This window comes from Crocodylus siamensis, chromosome 2, assembly GCF_052110815.1.
Source record: "Crocodylus siamensis isolate JL-2025a chromosome 2, ASM5211081v1, whole genome shotgun sequence".
Classification (NCBI taxonomy): domain Eukaryota; kingdom Metazoa; phylum Chordata; order Crocodylia; family Crocodylidae; genus Crocodylus; species Crocodylus siamensis.
This window is the reverse complement of record NC_143396.1, coordinates 90,548,246-90,575,987: the sequence shown is the minus strand read 5'-3', so window position 1 is coordinate 90,575,987 and position 27,742 is coordinate 90,548,246. Positions and strand designations below refer to the sequence as shown.

General features: G+C 39.6%; 1 protein-coding gene across 4 annotated transcripts in view; it reads left to right on the top strand.

Annotated features, from left to right (window-relative positions):
• Positions 1-27,742, top strand: part of ANAPC10 (anaphase promoting complex subunit 10) — a 63,294-nt gene that overhangs the window by 6,575 nt on the left and 28,977 nt on the right. For 3 of the 4 annotated variants that reach the window (XM_090036335.1, XM_090036333.1, XM_090036334.1), the window contains exons 2-4: positions 6,819-6,939; positions 9,570-9,660; positions 10,577-10,697. In XM_090036335.1, the coding sequence (XP_089892461.1) occupies positions 6,825-6,939; positions 9,570-9,660; positions 10,577-10,697 (327 nt within the window). In that variant the 5' untranslated portion in view covers positions 6,819-6,824. The remainder of the gene's footprint in view (positions 1-6,818; positions 6,940-9,569; positions 9,661-10,576; positions 10,698-27,742) is intronic. The other variant, XM_090036336.1, reaches the window with a different exon arrangement.

Genomic DNA, 27,742 nt, shown 5'->3' with positions numbered 1-27,742 from the left:
AATGGAGATTTGCCTATTGAAACTGTGGAGCTTGGATTCATTCTTGGTTGCTTTCTCTTCAAGCAGGGAATGCCAGTTAACTAAAGAATGAAAGGCTTTGTGTAGATTGGCATAGGCTATTGTATAACTTTGGTGGAATGTAGTTATGGTATTGTCCAAACTGTTACATTAGTTATGACACGGTAGGGAAGGTAGGAATGTTGGTCTTTATGAATTACATTGGAATTTACAAGTTGTATTTAAAGCCCATCTGCTGTTTATTTGCCATCACAAAAATACAAAAATATTTTGTGACTCCAATCTAGCTGACATTAAATCATTTAAGTGTCATGAAGCCAGGAAAAAAATGTATCTTCCATCAGTGTGTAATAACTAACCTTCAGATTGATTATTAAGATGAAAAGCTGCTGTCTACTGGCTGCTGACCGCAGATATTCTGCAGTTCTTCAAGACAGACTATAGTCTGCAAACACCAACCCAGTTGGGAAGCAACATCTGAGGAACTGGAAAATTTCTTACTATTATTAGGTTTTAAATTCTTCCAGTGGCTGTAATTAACACAGCTTTAAGTTTTGCCTCACTTTTTCCCTTTATGTTGTAATTTATGTGCTAGTCCAACAAGTTCTCAAGAGTTTTATGATACTTAACTGCAGTAGGAAACAAGTATATATTATTTCTATAGTAGCTGCTTTAAACAAGTAATAAGAAAACTAAAAACCAAAGTGAATATAATCTTCAGATATGTTGGTTAGCAGCAACTACATGTGCTGTTTAACATAAAAATGATTGAATAAATAGCCTTGTTTCAAGTGGATACAATTTTTGTGTTTCTGAACAACATTGTTGCCTGCTCTTGCAATGATAGCTTTCAGGTTAATCCTCTAGTGGTAAACCTCAGATTAAACTTCTATAGGAATAAAGTATTTAAAAAAAAAATCATTGTAAAATGAGCAGAAAATAGTTCAGCACAAAGAAGAATACTAAAATGGTATTAAATATTAATAAAAGAACATTCAGACCCAGAAAGCAGTAGCAGTGAGAAGTGGGGGGGGATTCTGTTAAAGTTGATTGAAATTAAAAGGGTGTTATATGTGAATTACATGAATGTGCATATGAAATCTGGTGGAATCCGATAGGAAGCTGGGAGTGGGGATTTGGACAGTAGTCCTGGCTGCATTTTAGAGCAGCCACTTGCTCTGTGTGTGTGTGTGTGTGTGGTTGGGTTTTTTTTTGGGGGGGGGGGTGCAGTTTGGGATGCCTGGAGTATTGTATACATGGAATACTGTGTGTCTCCATGTAACATTGAGCTGGTTCACAGAGGACTGGTTCAAAATAACATATGATTTTCCCAGTGTGCTTTTGAAATGTTACGGGAAAGTTTAAGCTAGTCTTAAGTGGCCTGTACATCTAGACTCCCGGAATTCATATTATAGTATATTTAGAATGTTCTAAGCTTTATGTCTGTCCACATCCTTAGTGTTTCTCTGCCTCAGTTCTTCCCTATCCCTATGATGGGGACAACACTTTTCTACCTTACAGGAGTGCAGTGAGGATAAATGCATTAAAGGTTGTTCAGAACTCCAGTGATGGGATCAATAGGTGCATAAACTGTTTGCTTGGTCTTGGATTGTGGAGTTCAGTCCCATGCTATTGCGGGCAACAGCATTATATTATTCCATTCATGAACTTGACAGTTTTAAGATCCATATTAAGAGCAGTTACCATATTTATCTGAATGAAAGGCCAGGCTTTTTTCCCCCCCATTGAATGGGGTGAAGGGAAGCCTCATGCTGGATTTGAGGATTGGAATCAAAAGCTAGAGCTGTTGCTGTTGCCTGGGCTAGGGTGGCTTGTGGTGGGTCATGTGATGGATAGGATGGTGGGGGGAGGCTCAGGGGAGATGGGGGTGGGGGGTGGGGAGGGAGCTGAGGGAGCTGCTGTAGCTCTGGCCCTAACTGGGGCCAGGGGCTGGAGCTGAGGCAGAGTTGCTGCCATTGACTAGCTTGGGCTGGGCGACCATACTACATAGGGTAAGTGCTGGTGGTGGGGCTGGGGGGCAGGCACAGGACAGGGGAAGGGGTAAGTGGCAAGGAGGGCAGGGGAGTAAGAGGTGGAGGTCAGGCTGTTTACCACCCCCCCTGCTGTTGTATTCCCCACTGCAGCCATGTGGGAGACCTAATTTAAGGTGGCCCTCTAATAATTTGATTCTGTTTATGGAAAATTGTAACATTTATAATTTTCCACATATAGAAGCTAATTATTGCAGGGTTGTCTTTAATTTGAAGTCATCTTGGATTCAGGTAAATACAATGGGAGGGGTTGTTTTGTTTGTCACGTTGCTCCCACCAAAATAAAGATCCCCAGCCTTGCTCCTGTAACAATTTTTTTTTTTTAACTCCCAGTATAAATTTAGTTATGTTCAGCTTATGCCAGTTGTTTCTGTGCCAGTGTAGTCATTGAGACCCTGTAATTTAGACTCTGCATGTGTTCCATTTTGTATTTCTTGTAACATAGGTGACCAGGATTGACTTTATCTGAAACACAGTGCACAAACAAGTGCATTGTACTATGGCATTTTTACTTCCCTCTCTCTGTTGAAAAGACCTCTCCCAATGCATCCTAAAATCGCATTTATCACTTTTCATAGCACAACCCAGTGATGGCTTCTAGCCACTGTGTGATCAATTAGTATACGCTGGTCTTTCTCCTCTTCAGTTGTCCCCAGCTGATGTATTTGAAGCTTCTAATGGAATTTCTTATGAATTCTTAAGTATGATCTTTCAATTATATTATTATTTCATCCAGTCCCTAGTATTGTTCATTTCTTTGTCTATATTTTTGTGCCAATATTGTTAATAAAAATATTGAGTAAAATTAGTTTCAGAACGGATCCTGGAGAAACCCCATGAGTATCCTCTTTCCACCTTGGTAGTTCTCCTTTCAGCACAATGGGCATTTATACACCTACTTTTCTGTCCCATGATGCAGTGGAGATCTGCCACTTTGGAGCAGACTCGATTAATTGAGTTCGCTCTCCATGTGAGCTGAGGCGAACTGCGCTGCTCTGCGTGCAGTTGTAAAGGTGGCAAAATGTGTGTCAGCACGCAGAAAATGGCAGCAGTGCGCTTTTGAACTAAAGCACCTCGGTTGTGTCTTAGTTCAGAAGTATGCCCCCACCATTTTCTCAGTGGTGACGTGTACTTCTCCGTTTAAATAACTGCAGGTGTCGCAGCACCAGGCTCTTTTCAAAGTGCCCGGCATTGCAGTGCTTACATGTGTAAAACTGTCCAATATGTTGTTCTCCTTTTGGCCCTTTCCTAACTCACCTAATTCCCATATTAGACTGTCATCTGTTCCAGCTCGACTGATAAATTACCATGAGGTATTATAGCAAATGGCTTCATATCAAATGAAGTCCAGATAGATGAGATATATGTTTCCATTTTCTAGAAAATCAGTTATTAGAGAGTTAAGAGGTTAGTCTGGTGCCAGCTACCTCTAGTAACTAGATGCTGCATTGCATTCTATTGAGATTGGTATTTGCTTCCCCTGCCTCTTGAAATATGTACTACATTAGTTACTTTTAGTAATCTAGTACAAAACCTGACTTGATAGTTTTAATCAAAGTCCTTTTAATTTAATGTGTCATTTCAGTATTTTAGGATAGAGATTATCTAATCTCATCCTTCCTCTCCACTGTCCCATGCCCCCGTGGTTTGAGTACATTAATAATTTTTAAGTCCTCCCTCAGCTGTAATTTCCATTTGTACACAGTACTTCCCATTCTCTCCCTCCTACAGTTGTCCCTATGTTCAGTATCATTTTCATTAAAAAGTAATGAAAAGTATTAATTTAGATTTTGGGCCATATCTAGGTTCTTTACTTTCTTGTCAACGTTCATTTAGCAGCCTCAGTTAATCTTTTTAAATTTTCTTTATTTAGATGCTAAAGCACCTATTGTTTTCTTAATATCCTTTTCATGCTTTAACACAGTGTGGTCTAAGAGAATATATTGTGTAGGATTTGCTGATACTCTGTGGAAGAAGGCAGGACTTCTTGTAGATTTGTCTTATTTAAGCATGTACTTAGAAACAGTAAATAGCACGTTGTTGTTGATAGTGGGTTGCCTTAAAAAACTCAAGTTCATGATTTTTTAAACAAATTTTACAGAACACAATCTATTTTCCCTCACCATAAGAAAGCTGCAGGTATGTTTGAAGAAACAGGTTTCCCATATATTATTTGCCTAATTCACAAAGGTCTTGACTTGATACATTTGAAAGTATTTAATCTGCTTTGGGGATCTCTGTGGAAAGAGTGCAAAATGATTGAACTGTTAATGTTATCAGCAGCCCATTCTGACTCTCCAGTGATTGTCAGAAGTGATATACAGCTTAATTTATAAAATAAAGAGGAAAGTAATTTTTTGTTTCTTGCATAGTAAATGCACTGTGTTCCTTTTATGATTTAAAAAAAAACAAAAATCCCCCAAAGGAAATTGACAGAGTATACCTCTCTGTTCTTTATTTTACTGTATCCAGAACTAGTTAATAGCACACTAAAAAAAACACATCGTTTAGTATTTATAAAGAATATAATCATCTGATCATAACTAGGTTAATTCATATCATTATAATAACGTACTTTTCTTTGCTATATGCAGCCCTAAAAAGTATATTCTGTATGCTTGTAGAACCAGTGAAATATAGCCACTTCTTGCGCAGGTGTTGGAACTAACCTGTTCAGAATAGGGGTGCACTAATAGAGATTTTGGGGGCTGATACTGATAGCCTATTTTTAAGGAGGCATAGTGGCCAATTCCAATCCAGTTTTCCAATACGTTACCTGGCAGCTTGAAGAGCAGCATCCAGCTGGTAAGTCTTTTGTGGGTGGAAGGGGAGGGGGGAAGAATGAGGCCCTCACAGTGTGGGAGGGAGTGGGGCTGGGGCAGGCTCTGCCCAGCTAGAGCAGGGCAGAGTGTGGGATGGAGCCATGGTGTGTCTGGAGGGTGTGGGGGAGCACCCCAGGAGGCCATTGAGGAGGTGTGCCCCCAGATCTGTGTGGTGTCAGGCAGGCAGCTGCTGCGGGCTGGGGCAGGGGCTGGGCCAGGCTATTCCTGGTGTGGGGGCTGTGCTCAGGGTGTGCGGCAGTCGCTCTAGGAGATGGCTACAAGAGGCTGCAGCCATCCCAACATTTGCTGTGCCCCCCCCCCCGCCAGCACTGCCACTGTTTACCCCAAGCACAGACTGGTGCAGCCCCTGCCGGGAAGAACCCAGTGCAGCCCTGGCCCCGGTTTGCAGCAGCACCCCACCCCTCCCTACCCTGCACAGATCTTGGACCACATGTCACCCATGCCCCCTGGGGTGTGCACAGTGGCAGGAGCCAACCCTTCACCCCTATACCTCCTGGAGGAGCCATGGCTCTGTTCTGTGCCATGTCCCACCCAAGCTCAAGCCCCAGCCTCACTCCCTCCCTCATTGTGGAGGCCTCAGTCTATCCACCCCACACCCCTTCCCTCCCCACTCCCCTTCCACCACAACTAACTTACCAGCTGGACTCAGTTCTCCAAGCTGCTGGGCTGTGCTCCTTGCCACCAACATGCTGCGTATGTGCATGGGACGTTTATTAGCCAAATTATAATCTGAATCAGTCAATTTTCTTTATATTGGTGCTGATCTAATATTGGACTAGTGTATCGGTGCACCTCTAGTTCAGAATATTCTACTAAGGAAAGGGGCAATTATGGGTATGAAACTCAAGCAAACCTGTATAATACTCTCAAACTACCATGATTCTTAGTACCTATTGGCTGCTTCTATAGGTTCTTTGGTTTTTACGGTTAAAAAAAATCTTCCTGTCACAATATTGTATCTGCTCTGGAAGATTAAAGTGTTACCAACAATTGCAATTTTAATCAAAACTCTGCTTGTATTTTGGTGTTTTCTTAAAGCTCTGGTTCGTAGAGTTATGGAATTGTGCCTTGGCTTTCATTTATAAAAAAACAAATATTTATCCCACTTGACTGTAGAGAAAAACTTGAAAACATGAGCCATAAAGACTAAGATACCAGGCAAATTAAGTGAAATATGCATCATTTTTATGAAAAATTACAATTATTTAAGGCATCTAGTACATGTGAGGTTTTTAGATGTACAATGAAGATATGTAAAAGAAATTTTATATTACATGCGTACAGGCCAGTTGCCCATCAAAAATGACAAGAGGAGGGGCTGGGATGGAGTGCTGCCACCTAACGATCCATGCTGCCGTGTTCTGCTTCTTGCAGGGAGCGGGGTGGTGGAGCTGAGGCCAGCAGCTCCCCTACCCTCTGTCCAGTCTTCAGCACTGCTTTAGAATCATGGCAGCTCTCCTCTCACTTGGAGCACTTTTATTGGCTGTTTGTGTCAGCCAATCAGAGTGTGAATAAAAAATTGCAAACAGACAGACAGACTTAGGCTTTTATTTTTTTTATATATATATATAAAAAATATATATGCAATATGTAAAGGAAATGTGTGTGTGTGTGTGTGTGTATATATGTGTGTGTGTATATATATATATATATAATGTGTGTGTGTGTGTGTGTGTATAAAATTTCCTTTACATATCGTGCACATGTATGTAATATATGAACACGCACTCAAGATATGTAAAGGAGATTGTATACGCGTGTGTGTGTGTATATTCTGTTCTTCCATTCATGCCTATGAACTAACATTTCAAAGCTTCTATCAGCTGCTTGAAATCTTCCGTCTTCATCTTGATGGGGAAAACTAAAGCAATTACCTTAGTCGTACTTGTTCTCTTCTTTTTATTAGTGAGAAATGACCACGCCTAACAAGACACCGCCTGGTGCTGATCCCAAGCAGTTGGAAAGGACTGGAACAGTTCGGGAAATAGGCTCACAAGCCGTTTGGTCACTTTCATCCTGTAAACCAGGTAAACTTTAAAAAAAAAAAAAAGCAAACCACAAACCAGTAAACATAACATTCATGAGATTTTATATATAAAAAAAAAAATACACTAATTTGTGTGCGCAGGTATGCATATATGGGGATGCACATACATGCGTGTGTATGCACCTCATCCCCTAAGCAAATAAACGTGGTATTCTGTTACTTTGATGAAGAGATTTATATGATGATGATCTTGTTCACAAGGCAAGATAGTGTTAATTTAGAAGCTTGTGAAATCCTCAAACAGCCACTTCAGGTATGTCTTCCTTTCAGTTGCAAAATAGACTTCAGTGTTTTGTGGAATTTCCCAAGCTAGGTTCAGACCAGGCCATTGACTTCCAAGCTGCTTTGACTAGACTGCTACTAGTAAACAAATTACCTAGTTGAAACCTAGGTCAGGTGCGAACCTAATACTGCAGACTTCTTGTGTAGATGATATTGATAGTTATTTCCTCTGCTTTTTTTTCAGTGAAGAATAATTTGTAAAAGGAATATGAACATGAATGAGCTATGCAGCCCGTTAGAAATAACTTTGACTTTTACGTGTACTAGAAATATCTTGCCATTCTTCTAGTAGAGAATGTTGGTAGACTTTATACCTAAATGTCAAGCAAAAATTTTTTTTCCAGTCCAGATGTGTCTGCACTAGGGTTTCTGCTATTACAGGTAGGCCACTAAGAACAAATTTTACAGCTAATTTGTACAGGTACGAGGCCAAAATGAAATAATTATCATAAATGGTAGAGATGTTGTGTTGAACATGTCAATAGTAGGATTAATTGGAAAACCCAATTATGTGTTAGGTTCAACACTTGTCCACATATCTTATACTACTTTGAGAATTCACACAATGACATGTGCTTGTCATTTCATGCATTCTGTAATTGTGGATGGAATCACTAACCATGTGTGAACTGCAGCCACCATGGGATAGTGGAAAAGGAAATGATGCTGGTAGGGAAAGTGATAATGAAAGTGGGGAAAAGCAGCTAGCACCATGAAGATAGAAATGAGTATAACATGAAAATTAGATAATTTAGAAGAGTTCCTTCATTTAAGAGCTGGTTTTAGTGCATTTAAATTTAGAGTGTTTTCAGAGAACCGTAAGCTTGAGGGTTCTTCCCATTGTAGTCAGTAGGTAGGTTTTCCAAAAAAAGAGTAAAGATTCTTAAAACATACTTTTGAAAAGTGAATACTGGAGTTATGTTTGGTTGGAATTTTATTATAAAGGGGCTGTCCTTTACATCATGATTACTTTAGTTGTTTAGTTCCAAAATAGATGAAAAGCCTGAAAAATCACATGTGGAACATGGCAAATAATTCCTTTGTATTTAGTATAACGGAGCCACTGTAAAACCATCTGCTCTGGATTTGTGTAGGCCTTAATCCTTATACACATAGTCCTTGTTCGCTTACCTGGGTGGTCTCTCTGACTTGATTGAGATTACTCCTGAGAGTAAGGAGTTGCAAGACCATACATAGGGTAGACAACATTTAAAGTAACCTTGACCCAGTGTTTCAGAAATAAACTCTCCACAAAACAACAGAATCGTTGGGAGCAGGGAAAGGAGGATAATATATGTGAAAGTGGAGATTAAAATGGTTGTAGTTTGTACTTCTCTATCGCTTTCCTGTCTTAATCCAAATGTAGTTTCTGAGACTATACTGTCTGTTCCTTGAGTGGACTCCATATTTACTTAAGGGAATAGGGAGAAAGAATAACTCCTTGAGGTTTGTGAAAATACATAGTTCTATGTTTTATGCTAAATACTTTGGGTATGGCCTGGATGCACATTTTCTACTTAACCAAGGGTATCAGGCATTGAGTAAAGTTGCATTGTTAATATTGTAGCTTTTATTAAATAAGTGTCACAGTTACAGTAAACTGAACCTAAAAAGTATTAAATAGGTTTTCTTAAAAATTTTTTAAAGATCAATTATAATTATAAAAATGGGATTTATTTATTTTTTTTCAATTTAAACTACTAGAGAATATTGAAGGCTGTTTGTGAAAATGCTTGCAGAGCACCATTTCAGGAACTTAATAAGGAGGGTTCTAAAAACTCCTCAAATATAGGCCATGTTTTTTAAATTAGGCTGTATTCCAAAACTTGCTCAGTTTATCAGAATTATGACCTCTTTAGAAATGTGAATGGAAGTGACAATTTGACAAAGGGTTACTTTGTTTTTAAGAACTCTCATCTATTTAACAGAGTTCTGTCTTGAAAACAGACCTGTACAAATTAGGTTATACTCTCTGCCATATGGATCTCTTTTATTTTGTTATGTATAAGTTTTTAGAACTGTACAAAAATAGTAATATACAGATTTAGGGTTCCATTCCAGGGTAAGCTGACTGCCTTTAAATCCTATTGACTTCAGCAGGAATTGAGTGAGTATCATGACATGGGCTCATTGTGGTCAACACTTCTTCACCCAGTTTATGCAGCAAATAAATTTGAAAACTTCTGTAGTTTGTAAGTAGCTTTTCTGGTGCTTGAAATTACATTTCTAGCATCATGGTATAGTCATCTTGCTGAAAAAGTTTCATTTGTTATGCCTGCAACATGAAAACACAACACAGGAGATTGTAAACTTTTTTCTTCTCCTTAGGATTTGGAGTCGACCAATTACGAGATGATAATCTAGAAACATACTGGCAGTCTGATGGGTCACAGCCTCATTTGGTGAACATCCAATTTAGGTATTTAGTATTTGTGTGCCTTGTTGCATGTGATTAGGCTAATTGGTTGTGGTCCTGTGATCCCTACACTTGATTAAATTAATCAGAAATATGGATGCAGGATTGTACCTTCATTAGTAACCTTGCCAGAGGCCAGTTAAATTGCTTCCTTTGAAAAAACCACTATTGTAGATATTTTCTTGTACCAAATACCAAATTAAGCAATGATAATGTCATAATGAGTTATGTCTACTTAAGTTAGTTAAGTAATAAACATTTACAATATCACATTCACTAAGATATGGTGATATTCCTGCAATAGTTTCGTATCTGCTTTTGGGTGCAATCCAGGGTGTTAGTGATGATCTGGAAAGCCCAATATGATTTAAAACCTCATTATCTAGCCAGCTTTTTCCCAGTTTATTCTGTTGCGGGAGATAAGGCTGTCTGTAAGGTTTTTGTAGTCTATTGCTATGGTTGAACTTCTTTTTAAAAAGGAGTTCAGAACTTGGACAGCTAAGTCCCCTACTTTGGTTCCTCAGTGGTCTCCTTAGGAAGCCATGATAGCCCAGACTTAGCAAGCTTTAATGTGCAGTGAAAGGTATGTTTTGCACTGGTTGGTTTGATGTCACAGTGCCTTATTTTAGTTTCTTGCCATGATAATTGTTTACTTACGTTTCTGTAGATAGATACCATGGTTCTTTCATATTATCCATTTTGTGTACTTGTGTGTTTGTGTGTGTGTATGTGTATGTGTATATTTTATAAAATGTGTGCTTAAATACTTAATTTCTTCAGGGATTCTTTAAATTAATATAGTTGCATTTGTTTTAAGTTTTACAGCATTTAAATCTCACTTGTTTCAAAATTGAAATTAACCATACCTTTGATATTTTTTCTGTAGGATGCTTGCTTAGTTTTTTCTACTTTCTTACAGAAGAAAAACAACAGTGAAGACATTATGTATTTATGCAGACTACAAATCTGATGAAAGCTACACTCCAAGCAAGATCTCTGTCAGAGTAGGAAATAATTTTCATAACCTTCAGGAGATCCGGGTAAGTTGGTGATGATTATACTTCATCTTTGCTTTTTAAATTAAAGCCCACTGTACCCATGTGTACAACATCTGCTAGAACAGCAAAATTGGGAATGTTTTCAAATGTGAAATACAAAGTTGCACATCGTCATCATGATTTTACTTATTTTTGAAATGATATACTTGCACAATAACACACTCCTGCTTTACTGACTGAGGCAAAGGGAGTTGCACATTTGTTCTGAAATTTATCTTCTCCATATTGGGGCAATTACCCTTAAGTGAGGTAATATAATATACATCATAATATTTCTGAGACCAAGGTTGCTCAGCACTTGGAAGTTATAGCCTAAATGTTACGATTTAAGATGCAATAAGACTAAGTTGGGAAGCCCTAGCACCCATGAGTATTAAAAAGTCTTGACATGCTATAGGCTTGGTTGGGCTTGGCAGGAGTGGATAAGTGAGATATGAACTTTGTTATATGATTTCAGGGAAATGCTCTTACTTTTTTATCATTTAACTGAAAGCATATACAATAGGGCAAGTGAGATTATTTTTAAAAGGATTTAAAGAATTGAAAGGCATTAGTTCTGCATTAGACTGCATAGATGTCCTAGTAAGACATGATGTAGATAAATGCATAATTTAACATTGGCCAATAAAAGAACAGCAGATATTGATTTTTGGGGGGTTGGGAGGTGTGTGGTATGTATTAGTAGTTCCTGAACATTTTTTAAAATTAGTTTTTGTACTGGGACCCATTTGTAAACATCAATGAGCAGCCCCAGCCCCCCAGTATATAGGGCAGGGGGGGCCCCAGGCAGCCTCTTGGAGGCTGGAACTCTGACAGCCTGAAATGGAGAAGCCACAGTTTCCCACATTTTTCTCTTTTAAAGGAGAATCCATTTTTAAAGTTTGTTCATGACCTGTTTATATATTCTTGTGACCCACTTCTGGGCTGTGACCCACTGGTTGAGAAACACTGGTATATAGTATAAGTATGGAATTTCTATTATAACCAGTGAAAGAGAAATTAGAAAAGAAGTTCATGAAGGAATAGTGGGAGAAATGATACAGAGGGTGTATCAGTTATTTCCTGTACTGTGCTATAGAATTTGCTTTGTCTTTCATTTGCTTTTTTCCCCTTCAATCTTGTTTTGACTCATGTAAGATACAGTAGGGTTAGGTTCCTCAGCCTGCTGTGAAGATGGGAGTTTATGAGAGGTTTGCTGTGGCTTTTATTTAGAAGGCTGTGCTACTTCTCCAGTCAGCTGTCTGGCTCCTGCTGATGAGCTTCAGTTGAGTAGGGAAGCAGTGCCCTTTCAAGTATCTGTAGCAATCAACTGAGCCATTTGTCCGTAATTCAGTAACCCCCACTGGGTTGCAGGTTGCAAACAGTCCTGATTTGAAAAAAAACAACTGGGTTCTACAGTATAATTGCTTTCAATGTTTCTGCCTTCAGGTTTTTCCTGGTATAATTCTTAAAAATCTACAGAAGGAATCATGTTTGTTTTTGTTTTGGAACTTGCATGTAGTCATTGAATGTGTAAATGCTTCTTTATATTAGCTCTTGGCTTCATTGGGCCCGATTATTGATGTTTTCCTTGTAACAAAACTACAATGTTAAATGCATGGATTTCATAATGGGATACAGGGTGCCATTTTCAAAAGTGCTTACCATTGGCGTAACTTCCTGTTAAAGTCCAAAGGAAACTTTACTTTTGATGTCACTGAGATCAGTGTTAAGCCAACTCTTAAGAATTTCTGAAAATCTCATGCAAAGTATACTTTTGACGGGAGACTTGGTTTTAAAATTATTTGCAATTTTGAACTGAAATTTAGCAGAATTAGTAATGTCAACCCTTGCTACTTTCTTCAAGAAGCAAATGCGCAGTTAATAAACCCAACTGGAGATGAGTGTTAATGCAGATGTTTGGGTGCTTGATGAAAGGGTACAGTCCTTTGTAAATATGAAAGTGATTTTTCCCTTTTAGGATGCTAGAGGTGCACTGTTAACCTTGGGTCTGATCCAGAGCTCACTGAAGATAATGATTCATTGACTTCAGTATTTTGGTCAGGTTTAGGCAAGGTGAAAATGGGTGGTAGGCTCAGATTCTTGTTTATCATAAGGCTCCTTTGCACTGTTGTAGCATCACTGTAACAGTGGGACAGATTGTCTTTTACACATTAAAGCTACTGTCATGATTTGATTTAGAGAGGCAGGAAGCCATCAAAATAGTAAATCTTTAAGGTATTACAAAACCATATGTGATCACTTAAATTCAGTTGTTAATTTCAAATTTTAAATATGCATGTAAAAATAGCTGTAAAGCAGCCAAGTAATAATCAGAAAACAGTAGTACTTATGTTTCTTACACAAATCATGATCATTATACAGCAAACAGACAGCAATTATTGGGTGGAAATATTGAAAGTGAGGAAAAAGTAGGATGAAAAATCAAACTCTTTTGGTTTGTTATACTTATTTGTCGACCAATTCTTCTCCAGTTTCTCAAAAAATCCAAATCTAAACAAATCTCTTTAACACCAGAAAAAGGGTCAATACTTAGTTTGTTGTGTTTTGTAAAGATTTTTTTTTTTTAATTATTATACAAGTGTAAGTATAGAAAATTGGCTTTTTTAACTCTGTATTGGCATTTTGTCATGAAGTCAATAACAGTGTTCTTCAGTGGAACAGCCAACAGCAGATCTGAATGGTTTCTAAGTGTTGACTTGGTTTTTGAATATAAACTAGCCTTGCTGGCAAATAGTAAAAGCAAACTTGAGACAATTAATGATCTCACATGATCTGGCTTTCCACATCAGAAAGAAAGCAAAGCAGTTGGACTACTTGGGAGCAGGTGTTGAGATAAAGTTTTTAGTCACTTTAACCTGCTCATTCAAATGCCTCATCTTTAAGCATCAGCAGCTGCTAGGCCACATTGTGGCAGGTGCTGGAGAAATAGGAGTACAAATGGAGTTTATAAAACATAGGTGGAAGATGGTAAATGGTCTAAAACAATAATTCTAAAATGCTTAAGTGTTGCAGAATCAACAAGGAACGAAGGGAGACAAGTGGTGAAATCTGTGCAGCAGCAAGAAGTTTAACTGTACTTTGTTACAAATGTGCATCTGCTGCGTCCTCAAATTCATATTGGTCTCCTTGAAATCAGACTGATTTCCCACAGTTGATTAAACACAAATAGTCATTTCTACCCTTAATTTTTAATCTGGAGGCTGAAGTCCCATGGGGAAAAAACAACAACCCCTATTCCTGTTTCAGAGAATGAATACTATATATAAGCTTCCTTCCTCTGCCACATTTGTGCCCACTCATTCTGGATATTCTTATGCCCTTATGCTATAGCAACTTGAAAACTATATAATGTATTACAATGAAAATTGACTCTTCTATGTGGCTTTTGTGATGGTGGTTCATGTTCTGTTTTCAAAGTGTCCACTAGATGTCATTCTTGTTCTTAATTATTGGCTTCTGGATTCATGCCTGGAGTCCCCTATTCCAGTAATTAAACTATTATCCATTTATAATGTTATGTTTAATATAATATTCTTCATATATCCTGAACAATAGAAGAGGTTATTGCTTTATAGAAAAAAAACTTCCCCTTTTGAGGTTAGTATGTATGTGTCTTTTCATGTAGCTTGTTAGATAAATCTAGACTTCACTTTACTGACTTGGACAGAATTGTGATTGACTATGAAGTGTTTTGTTATCCCTTACTGTTTCTCAAGCTAGTTTGGACAGTTTTCCACTTATTTCTCCCATATGTATTTTTATATAAAATTTTTAAGTAGTTTTAAAACTTTTTGAGAAAAAGGTAAACACAAAAGGACTTTTATTTATTTATTTATTGGTCATAGCTTTTTATATTATGTTAATATTTTTAATATAGTGACTGTGTAATATCTCACATGAGACCTGTAATCCCTATACATGCCAGGTGTTCATACAATTTTTTTATTGCATAACTGGGAAGAACATGTAGCCTATGGCTGCTAACTAATGAAGTGCAATTCTTTGGTGATGCTGTAAAATACTAGTGGCTAATTCCTTGGCTTTTGTGTAAAATGTGAAACATTGGCACTGAGCTCTCCAGTTCATAATCATCTGTTTGATATTTGAAGTTAGGGGAAGTGTAAGGCAATTTTTTACCTCCAAAAAGTGGTCTTAGATTTGAAAGTATTATTAAGTTATAAATCTGTTTGGTGATGGTGGCTGTTGTTATCTTCAGCTTCTTTAAGAAGCAGATCATTAGAGCAGTGTAAACTATTACGACTTCTTTAGAGCAAAGCCAATTCGTTATACAATGATTCCGTTGGTTTCAGGACTGATTAATTGGGTGGAAAATCCAACTAAATCAATTTATATTTTTCCATGGATGCTTGCCCAGTTCATGGGGTGTAATGAAAATCCTATGATGCCTTTATACTTTCTTTCTAATGACGACAATCATAACTTTCAAAACAATGAGACACTTAAGTTAGCCTATATTTTTATAATTAATGTGAAACGAGCATTTCCCCAACTCGAGGGAATACTCGAGTATGCAGGTACACCCCTTTTTTGGAGCCTGAGGATTAAATGGTTTTCCCCTTCACAGCATTCCCTCTGAGGAATGTGTCACTGCTACCATCCATCAGGCTGAAGAGAAGGGGACTCCCTTTGGAGTTTGGCAGCAGTACTTCCTTGCTCAGCTGGAGGAACTACTTTTGGGAGACATGAGGTAATCCCTCCCTTCCAGGGGGTAAGTGTATTCACAGCCTTTGCGTCACTGTGATCCTACATCGGGAGCAAGAAATTGTTTCATACCAAGCCCAATAGTTCTCCTGCATGAGTAGTGCCAACTGTACTTCTGGGCTAGCCCACAGAGGTGCTTTTGGGACAACAGCCAGGTATCAGTGCATGATTTGAGGAGTTACGTTTTTTTGTGATGTGAAAAAAGGCAAATATAAATGCTGTCATTAATCTGTATATGTCAGGGTTTCCTGGTCTTTTCGAATCGTCATGGTTATCAGTCCATGTGAGGATATTTAAACTGTCAAATGTTAATCTGTTTGTAAAAAGCTGAATGTTACTATGTTGAGTTAGAGATAAGGTGTTGCATTATAGTAAGTTTCCTGATTTAATGGTTTCTGCCATTGGCTCTTGGTAATAGAAAGCCCAGCCAAGGTGAACATACACCATGAGGCATGATACCTGTAAGTGTTTTTCTGCCAGAGGTCCTAAAACTGCCAGGTAGGAGACCAACTGGCAGGAGGTGGGCCAGATTTTCTTGGGAAATGTTATATTGATTCATTGCATCACCCAGGAAACATTTTGTGGTGTTCAGTCATAAAATACAAACTACCTTCGCACAATGATACCACTCTGGAAAGAGAGGCAGTGTTACACCAGCTGCTTCTCCTTCTGGGTGATCCTCCTCCTTAAGTACACCTGCTCCAATTCTAGCAAGGAAATGTAATCTGCACCTCTGTTCCAACTCTCCTCCTTTTTCTGTACCTTATATTTGAACTCTGTGCATTAAAGGAAATTAGACTCCAGTCTTGTATATTTAAATAGACATGTTTTTTCACCCTGCCCTTCCTTCGATTGTAGGGAATATGTATAGTGAAAACCTTAATCAGCATACCTGAGGAAGAAAAGGAGAGTTGTTGTCTTTTTAAAGATAAAGTTCATAGAAACTTAATCTTTCAAACAGAGTAAATTTACTTTAGTTTGCCTTGCTCTAGTAAGTAATCTATGATTTTTTTTCATTAAATTTACTGCTTCAGAATGTAGCTAGTTTGTTTGTTTTTTGGTTAACCCCCTCAGATCCATTAATAAGGCATGCTAATATTAGCTAAACTTTGAAATATTTTAAGTAGCTTCTTTACATTCTTAATGGTTGTACTTTTGACTGTTTGCTTGTTTGGCTTAGCTATACCCTTGTAAATAGAATTCTTCTCTGGATTTGCATTCTGCATTTTTTTTTAATAGATAATTAAATGTATTTTGGCGGAGAAATACACAGCCACACATTCTACCATGTTGTTTATATAAAGCAATAACTAAGTGGACTTAGCTAGGGCCTAGTTTTGTATGTTAAACTCATTTTCCTGGGAAGAAATAAGTATTGAAAACTGTTAATTGCATTCAGAGTCCTTTAAATCATAAATTTGTTTGTAAATGATCTCCTTAAGCCTAGAGTGGGCAAAATGGTGGATCTAGCTGGTGGCTGGACTCCATTTCCCAGCAGCCCCTGCCCACGTCACTGCAGCTGATTTTTTTTCCATGGAGTGTAGTGCCAGGATGTCCATGGAGACTGGCCCAAGCTGCACTGGCAGGGTGCAGGGCTGGGAGGGGAGCTGCTTTGGAGCTGAGATTTTTGTGATGGTGCCAGCATGGTCCAGAGCTGGGGCAGAGCCATGATCCACCGCCTGCACACCCCTGCTCAGGGTGTGCAGGCAGCGGATCACAGCTCTGCCCTGAGTGCGACTCACATTGTCACCACCATAAGATCCTGGCCCTGGCCCCAGAGCAGTTCCCTGACCAGCTGCATGCCCTGCCAGCGCTGCTCAGGCCAGTCTCCATGAAAACCCTGGTCCCATGCTATCATAGCCACACTGCTCCTGGGGTCTCCTTGGAAACCAGCGTCAGTGATATGGACAGGGGCTGCTGGGAAATGGAGTCTACTGTGGGCAGGGCTTTGCTGGCTGCTGCCTTAAAGTATGGTTCTGTTTTGAAGAGTGACCAGGTGTACATTTTTACTTAAAAATTCTGTCTCTGGTTTTTATCATTCTAGTTGTCATTTAGTGACAAAAATAAATTTTAATTAATTGATATGCCTTGTGCCAATGGCCATGCCTTGTGGATTCAAAATGCTCAGTTGTGTCTTGGATAGATGTTTTGGTATGCAAATCCTCCCCAAGGGTTGATATGTCTGTTCAAGCAACCAATAAATTGCTTCAGCTCTAAACTGGGTAACCACTTCCAAAGAACAACCAAAATATTCATTATTATCTACTACTCTCCATGACCCATGAATAGGTACCATGCCCTGTAATATAGCACTGAAAAGAAGGCAAAAAGTCATCAACATTGGCACAGGCTATATTGACTCAGACATTCTCCTTAAGCCTGGGGTGGGCGAAATGGTCTTTCTGGACTTTTGGAAGGCCTTCGACACTGTCTCTCACCATGTTCTCATTAAGAAACTGGGGGACTGTGGTGTCAACACCTACGCAGTCAAATGGGTCACCAACTGGCTGGAGGGCCGCACCCAGAGAGTGGTGGTGGACAGGTCATTTTTGAACTGGAGGGGTGTGGGCAGTGGGGTCCCCCAGGGCTCGGTCCTTGGGCCCATACTGTTCAACATCTTCATCAGTGACTTGGATGAGGGGGTAAAAAGCTCCCTGTTCAAATTTGCTGATGGCACTAAGATGTGGGGGATGTGAGCACGTTAGAAGGAAGGAATAGGCTACAATCGGACCCAGACAAGTTACAGGGGTGGGCAGATGAGAATAGGATGGTATTCAACACTGACAAGTGCAAGGTGATGCACCTGGGGACAAAGAACCGGCACCATACCTACAGGCTGGGGAACTCCCTTCTCGTCAGTGCAGAGGCAGAAAAGGATCTTGGAGTCATCGTTGACTCCAAGATGAACATGGACCGGCAGTGTGGGGATGCAGTCAGGAAAGCCAGCCGCGCCTTGTCATGCATCCACACATGCATCTCAAGCAGGTTGAAGGAGGTGATACTCCCCCTCTATGAGGCACTGGTCAGGCCGCAGCTGGAGTACTGCGTCCAGTTCTGAGCGCCGCACTTCAAAAGGGATTTGGACAGCATGGAGAGGGTCCAGAGGAGGGCCACTCGCATGATCAGGGGGCAGCAGGGCCGGCCCTAAGAGGAGAGGCTACAGGACCTGAACCTGTTCAGCTTCCACAAGAGAAGGCTGAGGGGCAATCTAGTGGCCTGTTACAAACTAGTCAGAGGGGACCAGCAGGCACTGGGGAAGTCCCTGTTCCCCCAAGCACTATCAGGAGTGACTAGAAATAATGGTCACAAGCTGGCAGAGGGTAAATTCAGATTAGACATCAGGAGGTGCTACTTCACTGTCAGGGTGGCTAGGATCTGGAACCAACTTCCAAGAGAAGTGGTGCTGGCTCCTACCCTGGGGGTCTTTAAGACAAGGCTTGACCATCACTTTGTTGGGGTGTTTGACCCCAGTACTCTTTCCTGCCATGGCAGGGGGTTGGACTTGATGATCTGCTCAGGTCCCTTCTGACCATACTAACTATGAAACTATTCTAGATCAATGTCACATTGACTCCAACAACAAAAAGAGTTGTTCTGGTACTGATAGACCAGACCATGGTTGCTACTAGAGGCACTGATGCCCTGATAGAGTGTGGCAGTGGAACATGCAGCCATCAAGCTAGACTTTATTGCTCCTGCCTGTCCTCCAAGATTTTGAAGATCTGGTCTACTGAAATGTGATGACCATGTGCTATGTAAACTAATGAATTGTACCTGCTACTTCCATCTCTGCCTAGAGACCATTTGACATCTGGACTTGGTGTCAACAGACCAGAGCAGCCCAATGGCTACTCATCTCTTGGGGATTAATAACAGTTCAGCAAACTTCCTGAGCAGTCTGTAAACAACTATGCATGGCCCTTAGATGTATCCATCATGGAAATCATATTCCATCACTGGGGATCTGATGCGGTAGACTTTGTCATCAAGCATAAATGAAGTGCTAGAACTTTTATTCCAGATGATGCTAAGTTTATGTTTAGTGCTGCATACCTTCCTTTTGGAACAACGCCCTGATTTATGCCTTTCTACTACTGCTTGAATTCCAACAGAGATTTCCTGGATCAAAAGTAATAAAGCCACAATCATCCGCATTGCTTCATATTGGTCACAGAAGTTTTTCCTGACAGAACTACTACAGATGTTTGTTTGTCATTCCAGTCCAGCTTCCAGTCTGCTCAGGCCTAGTCTAAATGCATCGTGGCCAGATACTCCATTCAGACTGTAAGTCATCCTGCTTGTTGGTTGGCAGAGTACCACGGACAGAGACAGTTCCTTGCGTGTCTAGGAAATCCTGATGCTGAGTAGGAAAACATGCACAGAGACTCTTACTCTCTGGGCAGCCCAAGTAGCCACTGTATTCAAGTTCCTTCACTATTTATTCATTGTGGTCTCATAGGCTGTTTTTTGTTCAGCTTATTCAAGTCAGTCTTGTGGGAGCCTTAGCCTGCCATCTTCCTATCCAATTATGCTCAGTTTCTTCTCACTGCACCATAAAGCATCTGATTCTTCAAAAAGACTACTATATACTTGTTTGTCAGAGAACTTAGTCTTACTGTAGGACCTCAGCATAATTCTTGTGGAGTCTTTATTTGAACCTCTTTCAGCATGCCTCTTACAGCACATGTACTTTAATTATGAACTTTCTAGTTGCTGTTTGTTTGGCCAGAATGTATTTTCAGGTGCTTGTGGCTAAAATCTTCTATACATTCCACAGTGAAAGGGTAGGGCTGAGACCTCACCCAAAAGTCATCCTCCAAGCTGGTTTTAGGATTTAACCTAAACCAGTCAGCTTACTTACTGTATTTACTCGCATACCCTATGTACCTCCCCCTACCCTTGTCGCCCCACAAATCAACCTTCCAGAATTGGGGGAGGTGTTTTAAGTGGGGAAGCTGATTTTTTTTCTGGAATAGAAGCAGGGAAGAATAGAACACAGTGCTTGCATGCTTCTAATGTCTGATGTTTTTCTCTGGCTGTACCCAGACTATCATAGAAATGAAGGCTGGAAGGGACTGCAGGAGGTCATCTAGTCTAATCCCTGCTCACAGCAGGACCATCCCCAGTTAGATCATTCAAGCTAAGGTTTTATCTACCTAGGTCCACAACCTCTCTGGGTACTTTCAGTGCTTTACTACTCTCCTTTTGAGGTTAGATATCAGGAAAAACTCTCACCTTCCCTTGCTGCACCTTGAGACCATTGCTACTTGTTCTGTCATCTGCCACCACTGAGAACAGTCTAGCTCCATCCTCTTTGGAACCACCCTTCAGGTTGTTGAAGGCTGCTGTTAAGTCCCCTCTCAGGCTTCTCTTCTCCATACTAATAAGCCCTGTTCTCTCAGCCTCTCCTCAGAAGTCATGGACCCAGCCCCATAACCACTTTCATTGCCCTCCGCCAGACTCTCTCCAATTTGTCTACATCCTTTCTGTAGTGGAGGGGGGTGCAAACTGGACCGTCTACTGAGATGCAATACTTCCTGGACACTCTCTGTCATAGTGGGTCTTGACTCTAGAAACATCTTTTTATCTACACTCAGCTTTCCAAAAACAAGATGCATATCTTATTTAGCCAAGTGTGGTATGTGGGAAGATAAGGGGTCTTTTAGAAACCACATTTAGCATTAGAAGAAAATTGTACACAGTGCATATGAGGCTTTGCCTCATGTTGATGGGACCAAACCATTTGCATAGCTGATGTATTGATTTTATTTTTCCTCTTCCCAAATTATGGAACCATAACACAGTATTACATCTCAGTTATTGGATGATGAGTTTGGTTAATTTTGTGTGTTTCTGTCCAGTTATAATTATTCACATGCTCTTAAGTGATATTGTTATTAAACAAATGTACCAGGTGAGGTCCTAAAAAGGTGACTCTGTTTCCTGTGCAGTTATTGCATTTTGAATAGGATGCATGGTTTTTTCTGTTCACTTACTTGATGATATATAGTTAGCCAAAACCAGTATTGTACTAAATATAAATGCCCTTAATTAGTTGCTATACAGACTGCATTATTATTTGTAGCATCTAGGAGCCATAGTTATGGACTAGGTCTCACATGGGCCAACATTCTACAAACACAAAACAAAAAGGTTGTCATTTGCCCAAAGAGCTTACAATCTAGGTACTAAATAGCTATGTTTGGATTTTAATTTTTAACAGCTTATGTTCAGTCACTTATAACATGTCACACATACACGAGTCATCCTGATAAAGAGCTAAAACCCCATATCTATAGAACTGTGGCTTACTTTAAAAAAAAGTGGTGGCACATCATTTAAAGCTGTCCAAAGTTGAACCTTACTGCTGCATATATAGTCAGACCAGGTCTGTCTACTTGTTGAAAGCAGATGGATTAGGACTCCAGGAAAAGGGATACATTTTCAAAGTGCCTTTGTAGGTGAACGTGTACAAGTTTCTTGGCATATGGCTCACTACTTGCATATACCAGTCTGAGGCTGTATGTATGGGTCTAGACGCACATACTTTTGAAGTTGTCTTAGAAGGGAAATGCATCAAAGGAGTGCTGTTGATCAGGAGCCTGCTATAACTGCTCCAACTTTAACCCTAGGTGAAGCAGCCTTAAAGTTGGAGATGTTTTTCTACATTTACTTGATTCCTGACTTGTCCACGCTTAAGGGTTAGAATGTAACAGCTGTTGCATGGTTTGAAGAAAGAGTCCTGCCTTGGCATTTGAAAGAGCTCCAAATGTATGTGTGAGGCTTCAGGGGTGTAGCTTGTAGTCGTGTTGGTCTACGGACATAGAGGCAGATGAGGTTCTTTGCATGAATCTGATCTCTTTTATTAGCCCAACTTAAACGGTTGGAAAAAATTTCCTTAATGAGCTTTAGGTTTAAAAACCTTCATCAGGCTAAGGAAGCATCTGCAGTTGGTGTGTGCTTTTCCATCCAGGATGGGCTAATAAAAGAGTTCAGATTCACCCAAAGAACCTTGTCTGCCTGTGTGGCGCTTCAGTGCAGTACAAAAAAAGCAATCTGTAAAATCATGTAGATGGCTTCAAGTAAGAGCTACGTGGGCCAAGTCTAGAAGTCAGTTGGCTTGTGTATAAATATATATAGTTTGAATACTCACTTGTGTATGCACATATTTGTGTAGATAAAGTTTGCTATGTGCTTGCATCAGTTAAGAGAATTTAGAATAATTAGAATTCAGAGTACTTGGATCATTGTGAAACGTGGCTTTGCTTCCTCTGAACCATACTAGGGAGCACTGCAGTAAAAGATGGTGTGACTACTTTATGCATACAAACCAGGAATGGATTAATTATGTCTACCTTGGAATGATGCTGTGAATATACCTATTATACCAAAGGCAACATGCTTACTGAAATTCCCCCAAAATCTTTCTAAGGTGACTATCTTGCACCTGTTTTCAGGCTAAATCTGCTGGGTGCAGGTATACAGCATTTCACTTTGCTCCCCAGCACAACCCGAAGGTGACGTATATCTGCCCTACGCATGTTGACAGATCACTTGAGTATATGCAGATGTGCAAGCCACGTTGAGTTACTTTTCAGAATTTGTCCTCTGTTACTTGTGGTTAGATTTCTTTGATTTATTGGAATTTTTCTTTGTCATGGGGAATTTTGCTCTGGGAACAGTCAGTAAGCTAAAACGTCAGTGAAGCTGTTAAAACCTGATACACCCATCTTGACGTAGTGACATGGTGACAATATTTCAGGGTTCTCCCATGAAAATGTCCTTTTGATCCGAGTTAAAACTCCTGTAAAGAGGACTCTCTGTATCTCCCAGGAGGGGAAATGATGAGGTCTTTCCTTAAAAAAAAGATGGAAAGAAAAAACGTGCTAACCAAGAAAAGGCAACACCATTTAAAAACTGAAGCTTTACAATATATCCTCTTTAATTTTAATTGCAGTTATATACATCTTTGGCATGGATGACTAGCAATACCCAGATAAGGAATGTGTTCCATCAAAGCCAAGGAAATAGTCTCAACCTTTTAATTTCTTGGAAGAAGGAGCTATGGGCTCCTTCCAGCACATAAGTCTCAAGTGTGTAAACTAATTCCAGTCCCTCCTATGGTAATCTATAATGCTTCCAGAAAAATTGTTGATTGCTTCCAGATAGGAGTTAGTGTCATATAATGCTACTTTGCTTTTACTGCTTTTTGAATTCAGATATCCCGAAGTATTTTGATGGAGTACAGTCACATTTTACTGATGGAGAAGCTCAACACAGGTCTAGGGAGAAATTTGCCAGATTTTGCAGCAAGCCAGTAAAAGGCAGAACTCAAATGAGAGTTCTGACCAATAATCTGCATTGCATCCACCAATATACCAAATATTTACCTGCATCTGCTGTATGAACAAACTTTTTCTAATAACCTCCTTCTGCTTATGGTTACTGCTAGAGGTACTGGACTAAATGGGCCATAGAATTTGCTGTACTAGATTTAAGCCCCCTATTCTTAAACTTGCAACAAAGTTTTAAAGATCAAGATATGATCCTGCCTTGTCTGAATTATATCAATAGGATCTCTTTTTGCAGTCCCTATGTAGGCATAACTCCTATTGGTTGTAATGAGAGCTTTGATTTTTAGAAGTACAGACGAACAGAATTGGTCCCTTAACCAAAAACTTAGTAACTTTTTTACCATGCTGTTAATATGGGTCTATACACTGGTTATTGGTGGCTCAGAGAGCAACCACAATGTTAGTTTTGAATGGGTGCGTTCTCTGGACTCATTTGAATATTGTAGAGTGAGTTAGTATTAGCAATTTTGTAGATGTGTAAGCTGATTGCAAAAAGGCAAAGTTACTTGTTTACCTCACGTCAGAGCCTTGACTATGGATTCAAAGCTCAAACCAGCAATTATAGTGTGTTAAATTCTTCCATTTCTCTGTTTTCACTTAATATATTTACATTCAGGCTGATGGATGGAAATGAAGAGTAGCATATTCTGCATATAAATGTTTTCCCTTTTTGCACATTAATATTGGTTGATTTAGGTGTTCTTAATCAGTTTCCTTTACAGTATAGGTTACAGTTAAAATACTTCCATACTGCAGTGGGACACTACCATCCCATCTCCATTTCCTGGGAGTATGTGTCAACATATCATACAGCAAAACTAGCCAAATGGTGGTCCTTTGCCTGTCAAAGTATTTCTAAAGCAAGCAGATTATTTGGAATCATTGAAAGTTGTTATCAATAAAGTTTAAAATTAGCAGTTTATCTCCAGATGCTAGAGAGGAATCACTTTGTTGATGATGTAGTATATATATTGTGCATTACCTGTACTCCAGGTAATAGAGAAATTGTTGGTTTATAGCAGGACTGTCCAGCTGCAGACCACATGTGGTCCCTGGAAAATTAACTTGCAGCTCACAGGCTCCTAGTTGGGACTGCTCCCCCTACTGCTCTGGCTGCTGCTGCCAAAGTCTCTGGGGTCCCCTTTTTTCCAGCTTCCATTGCAGGCTCCTACCCTTGGTGGTGAGAGTCAAAGGAACCTGCAACCAGAAGGCTCTAAGTGACCCATTTGGCACAGTGCAGGAGTACCAGCATGTTGCAACCTGTGGCATGGCAGCTGTGTAGGGTGGTGTTCCATGTGGCATGACATGTAGGATGTGGAAGCACTGGTATGTTACAGTGGCTTTGACTGTGCCAGAAAGCTGTGCCAGGGGGAGCATGCAGCCTATGTGGATTTCAGGGAAATTAGCAGCCTTCGTGGAGTGTGGCCAGGGGGCTTGTGGACAGCCTTGGTTTATAGGATGAAAAAAAAAAATCCATAATAATTTTGTGCAATAAAATAGCTATCCTGTTGTTTTGAGTGCTAGAAAGTACCAAAGACTACATTTTTTGATAGTTGACTTGTTCTTATTCAGTGGCACTTGTTGACAAAGACCCGTTATGAGGTTTTTCCATATGGCATTAAATGTAATTGCCCAGTAATTATGCTTAAATCAGACTTTTTTTTTAAAGGAGTTTTGTTTTAAATTAAATGTTAGTTTGTTATTTGTGAGTTCCTGACATTTTTTTCATTATAGTTCATGGTTTGACTTTTCAGGAAGGGTTAGGTTGGACTGCACGAGAAATTTGCACTTGCATGGTTTGATTTGATTTTTAAACTAATACCTGTTTGACTGGCTTAATTATGTGCACATTCTTGTTTTAGTTTAAAAGTTGCTTATTTTGACTTATTTAAATCTGTTCCTCATTGACTTAAGTATTTCTTATGCTCACTCTCTTTTTCCCCTCTCACCCCAAAAGTGCCTTTCAAGTTCAATTGTCACTTTAAGTAAATTCATTAAATTATACTAGTTCAATTTTTCCACCTAGAAAAGACCTAAATTTATTGTCTGAAAGGGCTTGGTTAGCTAAAGTAATACTGAAACCCAAATATTAATGAAAAAAATACCATGAGCTTGGTTGGAAGTGTTTAGTGCTGTCTCTGTTGTTATAGGCACTAACAGACATTACATTTATGGCACAACAAATGTGTTAATCATGCCATAAATTGTACCATACCACACAGTCAGCCAGTTTATGGTGCAATATAATAGCAATGCAGCAACAAAAAAATGCCACATTTAATGTGGAATATCTTTGTGGCTGGTATGTATTGCACCTTAAATTTGAATGTGTGGTACATGTCCCAGATCCACACCCCATTCCCCATCCTGGCACTTGGGTGAACATTGGGATGGAGCATAGGGTATCCCTGGGGTCTGGGACACAGCTCCCTCTTCCCCATTCCCTGAGATCAGGCATGGGACAGCACAACACTTAGCTGACAATTCCATAATGCCAAAACTGGCAGTATACAGCCACAGAAGATCACTACCATCTCAGGGTAGTTGGACATTGTTCTGCCCATGTGCTTTATTCATCCAGTATTCCTGCAAGAATGAGTTGAAAGAATGAGCTGGGGCCACATGGCCTAGAAACTAATCCCATTTCCCCCAAATAATTGGTGGGAGATCAGGTTTTTCCCTTGATAAAGTATTTTCTTGAAGAGAGCCCTCAGAGGGAAGGAGGAAATACAATAGTAATCTATCCATGGACTGCATATGTGCATGTACATTGTTTTTATTAATAAAACAAAACTGTTAACTAGGACAGGAATCTTGGTTCCAATTCCCTAGAGTTTGACTGTGCCAGAAAGCTGCAAGAACTCCCACAAATTCTGTGGTGTCACAGGACAAAAATGGTTTGGTCTAGCCATAGGAAGCTGCTTGAGAAGTTTGTTCTCAGGAGATCTCCCTTTTGTGCTGCTCCACAACCCTCTGCAGCTGAGGTTTTTTGAAACTTGTCTGATCTGATATTTTTAAAATTAAGTAGTCATAATGCTAGATTTTGGAAGACCGTGCACTTGGACCTTCCAGTGCATTTGATGGCCTTCATGGAAACTTTTGCTGAATAGAGCATTTAATTTTCAAATGCATGTAGTGAGAAACTTGCGAATGAAACAAACCAAGAAGATATAAAAAGTCTAATACTTCCTTCAAATTGTTGTAAATTTAAAGACAGTGATTTTACTTTGGTGCAAAGCCAGTTATGGCCAGAACAGAATCAACCATCAAAGTACATATGGGAAAGCTTATATCCTCTTATTGGTGACTGCAACTTAAAACTAGAGAGCAGATTATCACCTGTTTGTGTCAGTTCAGCAGACCATGAAAATTGACACTGCAAACGTGTATTGGGAGATGAAAAAAATTCCTGTGGGCCTGTGTCCACCTCCGTGCGTTTTGGCATCAGTGTTTGTAGCTTATGCCCCTTTGCTGCCAGTGGCCTAGGGCCAAGAAAATCAACATATTAAATGTTTAAACTATGAAATAAAATCTGTTAATTTCTTTCTTAAACTAGACTGTAGTAATTTGGGAGGCCATTGCTGTTAGATTTTATGTAGCAAAGATGGCCACAAAGACAGGTGGTGAGATTTATTTCTGCTGCAGCTCCAGTGATGGATTTGACCTGTATTTAAAAACTGCCTTTTTTGGCTCTGTACTTGTGTTCACTCTGTTTTGTTCCTTATACTGTTTCCTTCCTTGCACAGATTCCCTACTTGCTGTACTCTGCTTTGCACTTGGTTTTCCTATATCTGCTATCCACTAAAGCCATACACCATTACCTTCGTGGCCTTTGCCTGTGTTCCTTAACATTCCCCCCTGTCCCCTCCAACCTCCAGAATCTTTTTGATTGATTGTTTCCTTGAAAGTGTTGAGCTGTTATTTTCATTTCATTTAATTTCATTATTC